Source organism: Equus quagga, chromosome 18 (assembly GCF_021613505.1).
Source record: "Equus quagga isolate Etosha38 chromosome 18, UCLA_HA_Equagga_1.0, whole genome shotgun sequence".
NCBI classification, from domain to species: Eukaryota; Metazoa; Chordata; class Mammalia; order Perissodactyla; family Equidae; genus Equus; species Equus quagga.
Window position 1 is genome coordinate 40,758,067 of NC_060284.1, and position 14,524 is coordinate 40,772,590.

Sequence of the window (14,524 nt, forward strand, 5' to 3'; positions counted from 1 at the left end):
AGAATTATCTGATCCAAATGTCCTTGGTGCCGACGAGGTTGAGAAAGCCTGTTCTGGAGCAGTGCGCCACCCGGCCTCAGCCAGCTGGCACTCCCCCATCTCCTGTTTAGTTATTCTGACTGCACAATGTATGCCTTATCCCTCCTACTACACGACTGGCTCCTTCAGGGCAGGTACTAAGTTTCACATTTCCCCTCAGAACCTAGTTCAGGGCTGTGCAGAAGCTAAATAATTTAGTTCTTTCATTTGAATAGACAACTAGTTCAGAGGTTGAATTATTTAACTTGTAACTTGGAAAGGGAGTTGGCAGGGAACTAGATTCAGACCTGAGAGCACTTAGACACTAGCACCAGCAAAGGTGCTGCGTCTGAACAGGTTCTTTCAGAACTTTACGTTGTAAATTCCTAGAAATCAAAGATCTAAAAGGTGAGTAAACAGTTATCAGTCACACATTTATCTTATATTTAGACACTAAACAAAGAAATGAGTTACAAAAGGTAAAAAAACTTGTATAGGACACAAGATAAAATACTATTTTAAAATAATTTTTTAGCTTTAAAGATGGGTTTTTTGTTTGTTTCTTTTTACTCTAGTGAAGGAAAATTGACAAAATTGTACGGTATTTGAAATGTACATCGTGGTGACCTGATACACGTGTGTAAAGATGAATTTTAATAATCAAAATTACTGCAGTCTTATTTGAACACAGCTTACATAGTTTAGGTCCATCAGGAGTGAAATAACTTGTTAACTTACTTTAAAAATTCCTTCCTTCCTGAAGGGACCATATAAGGTACAAACACAATTCACTAAAATACATAAAATGACAGCAGATGTGGCATGTGTACACAGTGGTGCTGTGAAAACCTCATTTAACCAGCATTGTCTGGAAAAGGCCCACTTTATTTAAGCAACATTTCTTTATATTTTAGCTAATCTTGGTTGACATGTTCAGCACTGTCTACATTACACGTTTCCCTGACTCCCTAAGCAGAGGACTTTGAATATTAATCTCTTCCTTGGGATTAGAGGTCATCATCGTGAACATGAACTGTGCGGACCCATAACCCGGCACGCCCATCAGAAGCTGCTGAGGCATGTGTGCTCCCTCTATCTAGCGCCAGACCACTTCATCCTCCCAAGTTCTCTCACTTTTCGCCTGTTCTTGTAGTTCTCCTGCCTGCACGCAGCCCTCGGGCAGCGGGCTCTCATGCTGGCATCTGCTTGTTGTTAGCACTCACATACCCCACCTCTGGCAGCAATCTACTACAAACTGGGAAACTAGATTAACAAACTGGCTGAAATTAGTCAACGAGAAAGAAGAAAGAGGTTCTAAACAAGGGTCTGAACCGAATCAGAATTCTGGAGGTATGAAGGCTCTTAATTCAATTCTTGCTTAACCATCCCACAAATTCCCCAGACAAATCTCCTTTCACAGAAGGAAAAAAGTGAAGCAGAGAGAGGTTAAGCCACTGACGAGCAGCAAAGCCAGGTCAGAACCAAGATGACTTGACTCCTAAGTAAGAGCCGCCTCCACTACGTCATCTGTAAGCAGGTACCTGGCGGGGGTCCCACCGAGAGCAGTGAATGAGTTTGGCGCACGGACAGTGTGAGCTCTTTGGGCTTTCTTCCTGATTCCTCACTATATTCCACAACACTTAAATGGACGTCTATATGAAGGAGTGTAAATCTGGGCAAAGGGAAGTACGTAAGTCCCCAGATCAAAGCTGTATTTCATGCTGTTCCAATTGTTCTGACCATTTATGGAGAATAGACCTTTTGCAGACAGCAGCTACTCAGTCATGTGCCTTGTTTTATACTTTACATTCTAACATTCAGTGAGACTAAGTCTTCTTTCCCAGGTCAAGGTCTGTGTCATACCCCTGTCTCGTATCCTTTACGGTACCCTGAAGAGTACTTGGCCCAGAGCAAGTGCTCAATATTTATTCATGTGACTTCTGGCAGCACTGTCAGGAAAGGTGGAGGGCTCTGCACAGATGGAGTCTTCTGTTACTCACCATTTGGCCAAACACACTGCTTTGTGGATTTCTTCCCATTTTCCCCCAAAATTCTTGGACACCCACAGGCCATTCTGAAAGATTATAAATGACTTATCAGAATTCCAGCTTTATCCTGTGCAGCTGCTTGTATGACCTTTAATAATTCATATCTAACCATTCAGAACAGTAAAAACACACACTCAAGTTCCATTCAAGCTGCCTGAGCTCTACAGACACACACACACTTATGGGGGCCCCTTTGGGGTTTTGGAAGTTCAGAATAACAAATGCTTATAAAGTGCCTACTATGTGCCAGGCACTGTACCAAACGTTGCACTAGGGATAAGAGGACAAATAAGACACTCTCTGCTTAAGCTCACAGTGTAACAAGTGGTACAGAAAAGAAGAAAGTTTGATACCATGTGGTGAGTGTTATGGAAACAGGGTCTCTAGGGTAAGAGTAGGGAGGGGAGGGACACTGCATCAGAGATGGCTTGTGAGGAAGACAGCTGAACCGAGTCTTAAATGATGAGCAGTGTAAGCAAAAGAAGGCAAATGGGGGGGCTGAGATGTTATTGCACAAAGATAGACTAAGGCAGAGAGGTGACAGATCACTGCAGTGGGTGCAGGGAGCTAAAAGCCTTTAGAGGTCGATGGAGCATTCAAAGGTGAAGAGAGGGGTAGCAAATGGTAAGGAGAAAGGTGAGGACCAGCTCATGAGAGCCCTCCTTCTACGCCATGCTGAGGAATCTGGTCTTTATCTTATATGAGGTACTCCAAGAAGGAAGGTGCTCTAAGCAGGGAAATGATTGGTCAGTTCTACTTTTTCAGGTGGAATACTTGGATGACAATGGAAAGATGAATTTCAGAGGGCCCAAACTAGAAGCAGGAAGAGGAGTGACTAATCAACACATTAGTTCATTAAGACTGACTGAGGCCCTAAACCACGGCTGCGGGGAAGAGGCTCAGGAGGAATTCAGACGCTGGACTCAGCAGGACTGGATGACTCATCCTGTAAGGCCGGATGGAGTGTGTGTGTGTGTGTCGAAGTCGATCATTCCAGGATTCTGGTTAAGGGATAAGATGCACTGTGGAATCTTCAGCTAGTATAAGGATTAAGAAAAGAAGAGCATGTCTGAGGAAGAGAAAGGAAGAAGTCAGTCTCAGAACGAGTTTGTGGGACATCTAGCTAGAGAAATCCAGGGGGCAGCAAAAGAGGAATATGAAGCCCTAGGAGGAAGCCGGGGCCAGAGGGAAGGATCTGAGAATCTCACACATCATAAGCCGTAGTTAAAACGGTAAGAGTGGAGTGGAAGAGATTGCTCAGAGGGAAGTAAGCTGCAGGGATTTAAGGGTAGGTTGGAAGGAGTTTAAGAAAGAGACCAAGAAGGAATGGTTAGAAGGTAGGAAAGAATCACAGGGAATGTGACAGAAGCCAAGCAAGCAGAGTTTTTAAAAGAAGAGATTGGTCAATACTTTCAAAAACAGAAGAGACTTAATAAGATAAAGACTGACAATGTCAGTTACATTGGCAACACGAGCCTTCTGGGCTCAGATTCAGTGGCAGCGTGACAGAGATGTCCTGGTACAGGGGAAATTAAATGGGGCTGATCTAGGCAGAATTCACCTTCAGTGCTCCCACTCTCACCCACCATCTCCTTTCTTTAACTTTTCCTCCTCTGGTAATGTTCACTTCCCAGCATTTCTAACTCGCCTAATTCCACTTAGAAAGACAGGAAAGAGTCTAATGTCACCACTTTGACACTAGTGCAAATTGGTCCATCTTCTCCACTTGGAGTATTTGGACTTCAAACTTACCCTTAATTGGAAGAAATTTCAAGCATAGAAGCACTTTGTGCCTAGCTCTTCCTGAGGATAGTCTGTTTAAGATACTTAGTAATGAAGATGAGGTGGTCAAAGAATCCATGGTTTTCTCCATTCCTGTGGGGTCTCTTTGCTCCCTTGAAGGGCCTTCAGCTCAAGCTGCTGGAGGTCAACTTCCAGGAATTATTGTTCTAAGATCTGAAGCTTACCCAGCAGGCTAGTCTCCTTCCTGTAGCCTCTTTTGGCTAAGCTGAACTCTGACCTCCTTGATCCCTCCTGCCTTATCTCTGCTCAAAGATCTGCCCACAGAAGGCCCAGGACCTAGACTTCTCTTCCAGTGCCCTTCATCCTCTCTTTGCCCAGCCTGACTTGTTCACATTTGATGATCCTGTTTCTGTCACCAGAACAGCTCTCAAATTATACTGTGCAGCGGGCTTAGCTGGGGAGCTTGTTAAAAATACCAGCCACCTCACAACCAAAAATCATTCCCTTATTATATCTGAATCAGGAATTGCATCTTAAATCAGCCTCCCAGGGGTTTCTATCTGATGTTGCTGGTCAGTAGACCACACTCTAACAAATAAGATGAGAGAGAGCCATATAAACACAAAGTATAATTATAATTATCACAGTCTAGCAACTCAGCCATTTCGGCCCTTAACATCCATGATAAAGGAGACTGGTTCTGCAGGAAAGGAAGGCCAAACATGCTCCTCAGGGAACTTTCAGATGTCAGTTGCAAGGCTTGGGAGGGACACTGGTTTCCGGGGAAAATATAGGAATGTGGTAGGGGGCGCCAGGATTGAAGACTCTGGCTATTCAATACATGAGTGTCAAAGACAGAAATCAAGATGCTTTATATACTGAGGAACTAAGAAAAAAGAAACAATTAGAAAGACGTGGTTTGGCCATAGGAAAGGAACAATCACAACATGAGGAGCCTGACAATCTGTGCTGTCCCTTGCAGCACAAGGATGACTACAGTAAACTGTTTTCTAATCTATTATTAAAAAAACTGTATTAACAACTAGACATTATACTCTTCTGGAATAGATAGTCCATGAAAATTGTGCACTTTACCAAATAGGAAAAAAGTGCAAAAAATACATACTTTATGTTGTAAGAAGTCACTAGACAGCAGTCCAATACTAAAGCCTATAGGGTCCTTTTCAGACAGTATATTTTGAGACTATAACAATGCAAAAGGCAAGACAAGCTCCTCCACTAGACTTACGTCAGTGCTGAGGGCGAGAAGATGATCCGAGTTCTGAGGGCTGTACATCATCTGAGTGAGGGGGTGGAAAGGGAGATTGGTCTGAACAAAGTTCTTTGCAAAATCTGAGGATCTGAAGATTCTTCCTCCATGGCTTCCTCCAGACACCTCTGCTGTTAAAATCACCTGATCAGGAAGAGGAAAGCTCAGATTCAGGGTAAATACTATAAAAGCACAGGAAGTTCTTGTACATTTTCACCAGACATTAGTTAAGAAAATTTTCGTTCCAAAAATAAAAGGAATTATGACAATAGATTAGTTGGTGTACTCCAATCTCAAGCATTAGTCTTATTGAAAAATACTATCCTGAATTGGGCTAGTGCATCATACCTATGAATTTGAGCCTGGTCAGTTTGAGATTAGCCAGTTTCCCAAAAGACTAAAATGTTGTCTTAAGGAGTATACATTGTAATGCTAAACAGCTGCCATGTAATTATGAAGTGTTTTGGTGCATCTTGGACAGGGATCAAAAAAGAACCTGAGTGCTGAATTCCATTCTTTTGCGATCAGTACTAAATTATGTTTAATTTTAAAACAAAGTAACAGTAAACTAAAGATATTGCTGTGTATCACTGGACCATTCTAATATTAATATCTGACAGCTCTGCATGTGGTATCAAGCTTAGCTCTCTAAATGCATGAATAAGTCTCACCTTTCCAGAGTTCTCAGGACCAATGGCCATGCCAAATTCAGTCCGAATGAAGGTGTTATTGATGAGATTTGTAATATCCTTAAAGTTCTTTCCATAGTCCTCACTGAGAGGAAGAAAAACAAGACAAATTTAGAATGCACTGGTCATGGACATTGCTGGGGTCCTGACCGCTTCCCGTCCCCCTTTCCAGGGACTCTGTGGAGGCACTCACTCTGCCCGAACAGTCACCTGCCTGTGGGGAGCTGCTTCCATCCCTCGCTCCAGCGGTGGGCCTGATTAGTCTCAAGGAAGTTCTACCCCCTCACCCGGCGATGGGGTCAGGAATCAGGGAGTGATGCAGGTTGAGCCAATAAGGCAAAAGGGGGAAATCCAGGGTCTTTTAGGAAATACGTTTCCTCACACTTAAGACAGCCACCTGACGAAATAGTCTGTCTTCCTTTAGACCAGTGGTCTCAACCAGGGCATGTTTGTCCCCCACTCCGCACCATCCCACCTCCTTGCCGCAAACACTTGGTAATGTCTGGAGACATTTTTGATCATCACAATTCAGAGCTGAGGTGCTACTGGCATCTAGTGGGTAGAGGCCATGGATGCTGCTAAACATCCTACAATGCACAGGACAGTTCACAACAACCAAGAATTATCTGGCCCCAAACGACAATAATGCCAAGGTTGAGAACCCCAATGTTGTAGTATGTGAATGCAAAGCAAAAAATTGCTATGGGGGGCCGGCCGGGTGGCGCAGTAGTTAAGTGTGCATGTTCTGCTTTGGTGGCGTGGGGTTCGCCAGTTCGTATCCCGGGTGCGGACATGGCACCACGTGGCACGCCATGCTGTGGCAGGTGTCCCACATATAAAGTAGAGGAAGATGGGCACGGATGTTAGCTCAGGGCCAGTCTTCCTCAGCAAAAAAGAGGAGGATTGGCAGATGTTAGCTCAGCGTTAATCTTCCTCGAAAAAAAAATCGCTATAGGCATTTTGACGCAATGAGAGTACAACTTGAAGATGAAGCCAATATAAGTGGAGAGCACTGCTGAGGTAATTCTGGAATTTCAGAGAGGCAGAGCCCACGACACTGGACTGAACCAACACTGAAGCCCGTCCTTCCTCTGTATTTAGTTATGAGCCATTAATTCCCTTATTATTTAAGCTAGCTTGACTTGGGATCTCTGCTAAATGTAGCCAAAGGCCTCCTAACTAATCTAGTAATGCACCGTACCAGTGATAAAACTGTAAGTTCAGTAGCAAGAGTCCTGAAGTTCCCTCCCCCACCGCCCCTGCCTCCCCAGAGGTTGTCACCCGTAGGCACAAGTCTCCAACGCACGCAGCACACAAAACAAACCAGGAAAAACAAACTTAATCTCAGGTCTTGGGTTCTCAAAGCTTTTCCCGAAAGTTCATTCCAACACTATCTTTGAGACGTATTTGAATCCACGTTTAGATTTAGAAAAATAAAAGCAAAAAAATCAGTAGCTGTCTAACTCTGACAGGTTTAATACCATGTACAGTTCTCTTAAAACATGATACAGAATGCTAAATCTTAACATTCATTAAATTTGAATGTTCATCAGTGAAGACCACTGTGTATTGCAAATTAGTTGCCCAGTGATCAATGCAATGAGCAGTGGTCTTCGCTGGTAGAATATATGACTTAAAAGATGGTACAAATTTTGGCAGCAGCCTCAACAGATAAAGAATCACGGATCCATAGAACATGAGAGACGCAAGGGACTGCAGAGAACATCTTGTCCAATTCTCTCATTTCACAGACGAGAAGGTACAAGGGAGGCAATTTATCAAAAGTCAACCAGTTAATTAAGGGCAAAATTCAAACTATAATCCAGTTCTCTTAACTCTCAGCCCCAAATTAGAGACAATTTTTAATTATTTCTGAGGAGTTTTTCTCTTACAACCTGCAGTCTTCCTCCCTCTTGCCAGGGCTTGTGGCCTGGCAGCAGAGATGAGCTAAGAGGAAGCTGAGAGAGACTGGAGGGAAGCATCTTGGGGTGTCTGCACAGGTCCCCGACAGTATGCTAAAGCAAACTACACGTGGCTTTAGCTTTTCTCAATCACCTTACCATCTCTTAGCACACACACAGAGAAAATTCCTAGATAAATAAAACAGGGATTAGGCACTACCCAACAGATGCCTATACTACCCTCTTTTGGCTGTGGAGTACAAGAAGAGCTCTTGTCTTCCCAACAGCAGACCAAGAGAGGTGCGTAAACAACTCCTAGCTCCACACTGCAACACATCACCAACCGCTCAGACAACCTTCCACAGGGGTTTGCAGCAGCTTGATTACCACCAGCTTACAAACCTCCCCTCCTTCATGATATCCCCCTGGAACCTCCACAGCCCTGTTGGCAAGCCTTCTTGCTTTTTAAGAACTAGGCACAACAAACACGTTCCTGCTCTTCAGAAAAAGAAAGAAACAGCAAAACAAAAAATCATCTGCTACAACACTCTGGTACTTTAGCCAGTTACACAACTGGAACACAAAGGACTAGTATCAACCTGCTGGGACTTACGCAGGGGTCTGTCAAGGCCATGTTGGATCCAGGATATACGTTAACATAACACTTCATTTAAAAGTAACTTTATTTTCTATCAGCATATATATCAGCATACAACATATCCCATGGAGAGGAAATCAATGAAACACCTTGAAAAATGTCTACTTTTCAAATTCCATATGATAATTAACAGTTATGAATAGCAGTCACGCCAGTTAACAAAACCCTGTGAAACCATCTGCTTTAGATACAAGTCTTTTTTAATAACAATTCTACACATGAATCCTAATATCTGCTCTTTCTGGTTCCCAAAAGTAAATGATCACTTTTGCATGTACGTGTGGTGTAAACATGTATAAGAATACGCACGTGTTTATAACTCAAGAAAATAGTACTAGAATACAAATAGTTTTGGAACAAAGCCTAATACCCCCAAAGAACTAGAAAAATCTAGACATTATTAAAATAAACGAAAAAAAAAAAGAAGTAGGGGCTGGCCCTGTGGCCAAGTGGTTGAGTTCACACGCTCTGCTTTGGCGGCCCAGGCTTTCGCCAGTTCAGATCCTGGGCATGGACATGGCACTGCTCATCAAGCCATGCTGAGGTGGTGTCCCACACAGCACAACCAGAGGCACTCACAACTAGAATATACAACTACGTACTGGGAGACTTTTGGGAAAAGAAGGAAAAAAAAACACTGGCAACAGATGTTAGCTCAGGGCCAATCTTACAAAAAAAAAAAAAAAAAAAAGAAGTAATCATCACATGGACTTCTGGCAAGAGAGAGTACCAAAACTCCTAGCTAAGATGACGCACTCAAAGTGTTTCTTCCAGAAGACTCAGACGTTGACACTCAACCCAAATGTCAATAACCAAGAATTACAGCCTTGTTTTTGAGCACTTTTCATTAACAACATATACGGACTTGTGACATCAGGCATTTGAGCTGCAGACATTCATGAGAAGTAAGAGTAAAGCGTCCTACACTATCTCAGAGAATCTTACACTTTACTTCTCTCAACAATTAAACAAGCTCAGATATCCTTGTTTGAGTTGCTTTTGGGCCTAATCATTTCTCTATTCCTTTAGTTCATTTTTGCCATGATTAAGTCACTATAAATAGCAACATAAAAGCAACAAGGATGACAACAAATTCTTAAAAAAATAATTATAATTTTGTAGTTTTCTCTAATTGAGAAAGCTTATACAGTCGATCCTCATTATTCATGAGTAATTTGCCTTCTCAGTAAAATTTATTTGTAACCCCAAATCAATATTCGGGCACCTTTGGAGTCATTTGCAGACATGCACAGGGTGGTGAAAAATCCGAGTCACCCAGTGCACACGTTCCCCAGCTGAGGTCCAACAAGAGGACGCTCTGCCTTCTCACTTCAGCTCTTATACTGTAAATAAGAATCTTCTTCATGGTCTATTTAGTACCATGCATTTTACATTTTTGTGCTTTTTGTTGGTGCTTTCGCTACTTCAAATAGCCCCCAAGGATAGTGCTGAGGTGCTGTTTAGAGTTCCTGGGCACAAGAAGGCTTGGATGGGCTTTATGGAGAGAATACTTGAGTTAGATAAGCTTCTTTCGGGCATGAGTTGGTTGTGAGCTCAATGTTAATGAATCAACAATATACATATTAAATAAGGTATCTCTAAACAGAAACACACATAAAACAAGGTTACGTATTGCACAATTGATGAAAATGAATGTTGTGACCAGAGGTTTGCAGAAACCTAACTCCGTATTTCCCCGAGGAGCAAGGGTTCTGTATTCACTCTGTACCCATGGAGACTTTGTAGAACATAACTATTGTGAATAATGAGGATTGACTGGGTTGAGATTTCTAGTTAAAAGATCCATAGGGAGAATGTAGCTTATTAAAATGTGCCAAAAGAACCACAGACATGAAATCATCACCAGGTAAAATTGGCAGAATTTGAATTTACATTAAACTAAACTCCCAATAATTCAGTCTCTTTTTTCACCCCAACTGTCTAATGCTACCTTACGTGTTTTGTTTTTTTTTTTTTGAGGGGAAAGAGTTGCCCTGAGCTAACATCTGTTGCCAATCTTCCTCTCTTTTTCATTTTTTTCCCCCTCCCCAAAGCTCCAATACATAGTTGTATATTCTAACTGTAAGTCTTTCTAGTTCTCCTGTGTGAGCCACTGCCACAGGATGGCTACCCACACACAAGTGGTGTGGTTCTGAGCCCGGGAACCAAACCCGGGTGGCTAAAGTGGAGAGCACTGACCTTTAACCACTAGGCCATCAAGGCTGGCTCTCTGTGTTTTTATTTTAATATTTTATTGTGTTCAATCCTTATTGGGAAAGGATGCATGCTTTCTGTGGAAATTTTTAAAATACAAGTGGGAAAATAAAGACGGTAAGACGACGCAAATAAAATCACAGAATTTTTTATCAGAAGGAAGATGAGTTCGTATCTGGGGTCCTTATTTTGCTTTGATTGACAAGATAACTCTAAGAATAGGTATTTTCATGGGAATATTTCCTAAGTGATTAAAACCACCTAGTTACATGATTTTTATATGCCCCAAGTTTGTACAAGTGAAGTTGTAGTAAAATGCCACCGTCATACATTTTAATAGACTTTTTCTTTAAGAAAAAAAAAAGCAGAGAAATACATTTTATAAATGGAACTTATGCTAACCTTGTAACTAAAATATGCAATCACTGTTAGTAACCTACTGCAGTGCAAACTGAACCGAGCACGTCATTAAAAAGGCCGTCACACAAGGCGCCTTGGAGAAGCTGGTCTACTGTATTCGCTTTCACATCTCTTGTACGCCTTTAAGTTGCTCTTTACTTAACCTCAAGTAACATCCTGGAAAACTTACACTGACTATGGAATAAATTTTAACATGAAATTTCTTAGAGATTCCCTTATTAATTTCCCAAATTTGAACAACTCTCAATAAGAAATAAAAATCACAAATAAAACAGCCCAGCAGTTTTGTGGTAATCGGGTACAGAATTCTGGTGCAGAATAACGCTCACGTGTGCTTCACTATGTGGATCTTACAATGGAAAGTTAGACTCAAGAGGCCATAAAACAAAAAGGTGCAAAACATTGTTTAGTTGCCAAAAATCAAATCACCATCTAAACTATAGCTAGTTTATTTCCTTTTTAACTTCATATTTGCAAGTGAGAGGTAAATACACTTTACAATCTATTATGTGAATTCTCCTTAACAGAGAATAAAAATTTATACTATTCCAACATGATGTCTTTAAATGGGAGATAATAATATATTATTCAATTTTACCTAATCATTAATGCCTAAGGACTTTATTATCTCCCAAATCTTTCAACGATTCTTTTTCACAACCTAAAGTATACTCCCCATAACTCAGCACAGGGAACAGCGACAGCTTCCTTCTATTCCGGTGGGGCTCCATGCCGCACTCTCAGAGAGGGGCACGTGATCAGCTGCCTTTTATTGAATCCCAAGTAAACCTTTGACCTCATAAGATTTAGCAGAGAAAGTTAATCCAATAAATAATAATCATTAAAGCTGTGAAAAACAGCAGAGTCTTCAGAGTGGATTCAAGAAGCTTTTATTTTATTTCTCAGTTGGGTGACCTCAGCATATTCAGGACTCATTTTGATCAAACTGCTCCCTCCCTTTCCCATTTCTAAAGCAACATGTGCCTCTTGGCTGGGGGTTCAACAACATGAGTCATTCAGACTAGGCCAGCCCAGATGGAGAGGTAACAAGGCATATTTACAGTTTCCACCTAAACTCTGGAAGAGTTTTCACTTCACAGCACGGTGGAAATAATTAATATTCAAAATGACCTTGGTAAAAAGAAAAAAACCCCTGCCATGCAACATGAAGAGAAAGAACTGTAGTAACATGATACTATACCAGAAACAAATAGGACTGCTCTCTAGTTAAGTGTATGTTATGGGCTTCTCACAAGACCAAACAAACACAGGATGAAAAAGGTCTGAATCAGACTGTGGTAGGTATTTACATGGTAACATAGTGATACTGTTTCTGGTTTGCTTTTGGTTGTCTTAAAGTAAGCATAATACCGAAAAGCAAAAGATGGGGGAAAAAGCCGTGAAAACATATTTCACTGCCCTTAAGTATGACTCGGGGACCTGTCAGGTCCATTTCCAGTCATTGGACTAAAGAACAATGTAGAGAATAAAGAGTGAGTTCAGAAGGCAAGCAAAAAAGTAATCGAGGCAATAGGTATAGAAGATAATTCAACCTGGAGAAGGAGGAGTTTAGTAAAGAGCCTTCAAAATACGTAGTGATCAATCAGAGAGGAGGTTTTCATTTGCTAGTAAAAAATGAGCCGAAAATTAGCATCCTCCATGACAGATATATGCGTGATATTTATCACAGCAGCATTAGTCAAAGTGAAAAAATCAGCTACAATCTAAGTGTCTAAGAGAGTACTGATTAAGCAAATTCTGTCAATCTAACAAAAATGATGAAGGTTACTAGCAGAGGGGATATGAAAAATATTGTGGTATGAGTACTGACCAATCAGAAAGGGTATAGGTCATAACGCCGGGTGTTAGTAATGCCTGCATGCTGCCAGGGGTGGGGGTGTGTGTGCATTTGTAGAAGCCATGCAGGCATCTGGGGGCAGGCAATCACTTATTACCAACTGGCACAGAAGGCTCTCACTTCTTTTGAACAACGCGTACAGCAGTGCCAGCACATGCTGGCTACATGCCAGCCCTGGCTGTTGGCATGGCAGCAGTTAACAGCACCAAGTGCTTACTCCACGCCAGGCACCACAAAGCATAATTCCTAACAGCTCTAGGGTGGCCATTCTTGTCATCTTTCTTCTACAGACGACAAAAAAGACTCAGGGAGGTTAAATGACTTGGCTAAGTTCATTCTGCTTGCAAATGACAGTGCTGAGATTGAACCCCACGCCTATGCGCCGACAAAACCTAGCAACTTTATGCTGCACCATGTTGCTTCCTAAGACTATGTGGCTGTAGGATGTAATTTACAGGGGAAAATCAAGATAATAAATTGTAAATAAATTAAGATTACACTTGACGTTAGAGTGAATTTTTTCTTGCCTTCAAAATTTCCAAATGTTTTATGATATGGTTGTATTGCTTTTATAATGAAAGATAAACCGGTAAGAAAAACTGTATCATAAGGAAAGTTTGTATGACAGCAAGATTTCTTAAACACTGGAAAGAGTTACTGAAGTTACATATCTTTTATGCATTTTTTTCCCTCCAAAACAAGATACTTTTCATCTGTCTGAACTGGTTCAACTACTGTTCTAATTGAATAAACAAAATCACCTATAAATTATAGCCCTTTCTAGCACTAGGATTCTATAGGACATTGTCAACCTTTATCAAATAAATAGGAAGATATTACCAGTCTAAAAATTATAGAGAGGTCAAGGCATTGATTCACTCAGTTAATATGCACTGCCTGCCTGCTGTGACTCAGTTGTTAGGCAAGTTGTGAGAGAACCCCAAGTTAGTCAAGAACCTTGCTTCATGGAGCTTACAGCAATTTCAAGATGGCAATTTCCTCTTGGCCTATTTTTGAGCCTGCATCACTGTGTTGAAGGGCAGAGAGCGCTGGCTGCCGGCTCAAGAGCAGCAGCAGTCAAGGATCCCACCTGCTGGGGAAGCGACCCTGGGCCGATCTATCTCAGAGCTTCAATGTGGGTTCACTCCCGTTGAGGAGACAATCAGCAATTTCTGGAAGTTAGTTGGTCTTGAATCTTACGGTTAAGGAAAAGAACCTACTATTTAACCAAACTGTACCTTTGAGAAGACAACTCTAAAACTTTGTGAATGTCACAGTATAGGTTATGGTTCAGAACATACGCCGTCACTGTCATTACCAATGCGAACACTACAAGGCACTTTGGTAGGTCCGACCTGAGAACCTCCTCCTGATCAACGGACCATCTGTTTGGGGCTCAAAATGCTACATAAATAATATTTATGTGGAAGGTATAGTGAGGATTGTTACTTCAGGAATATAAAACCATTTTGTGCTCATCACAAATAGAAAGATGGTTAAACTCCATACTACCTTCCTACAAATAAATATCCATTTAAAATAACAAACACACCACTACAGACTCTTCCTTCATCCTCCCTTGTCATTTTGCCCCTCAGTCGGGTCATCCTAATCGTCTTGGAAGTAGATTTATTTTCATACCTCTTCAGGTTGCTAAGTACATAGTAAAAAGTATGCTAAGTGAGACAGTCTGGTGAAAATTTAA

General features: G+C 41.5%; 1 protein-coding gene across 3 annotated transcripts in view; it reads right to left on the reverse strand.

The window, feature by feature from the left end:
* SORT1 (sortilin 1) overlaps window positions 1-14,524 on the reverse strand; it is a 59,019-nt gene that overhangs the window by 22,718 nt on the left and 21,777 nt on the right. For all 3 annotated transcript variants that reach the window (XM_046645197.1, XM_046645196.1, XM_046645198.1), the window contains exons 4-6: window positions 5,751-5,853; window positions 5,059-5,223; window positions 2,019-2,092 (exon numbers count right to left, since the gene is read on the reverse strand). In XM_046645197.1, the coding sequence (XP_046501153.1) occupies window positions 2,019-2,092; window positions 5,059-5,223; window positions 5,751-5,853 (342 nt within the window). The remainder of the gene's footprint in view (window positions 1-2,018; window positions 2,093-5,058; window positions 5,224-5,750; window positions 5,854-14,524) is intronic.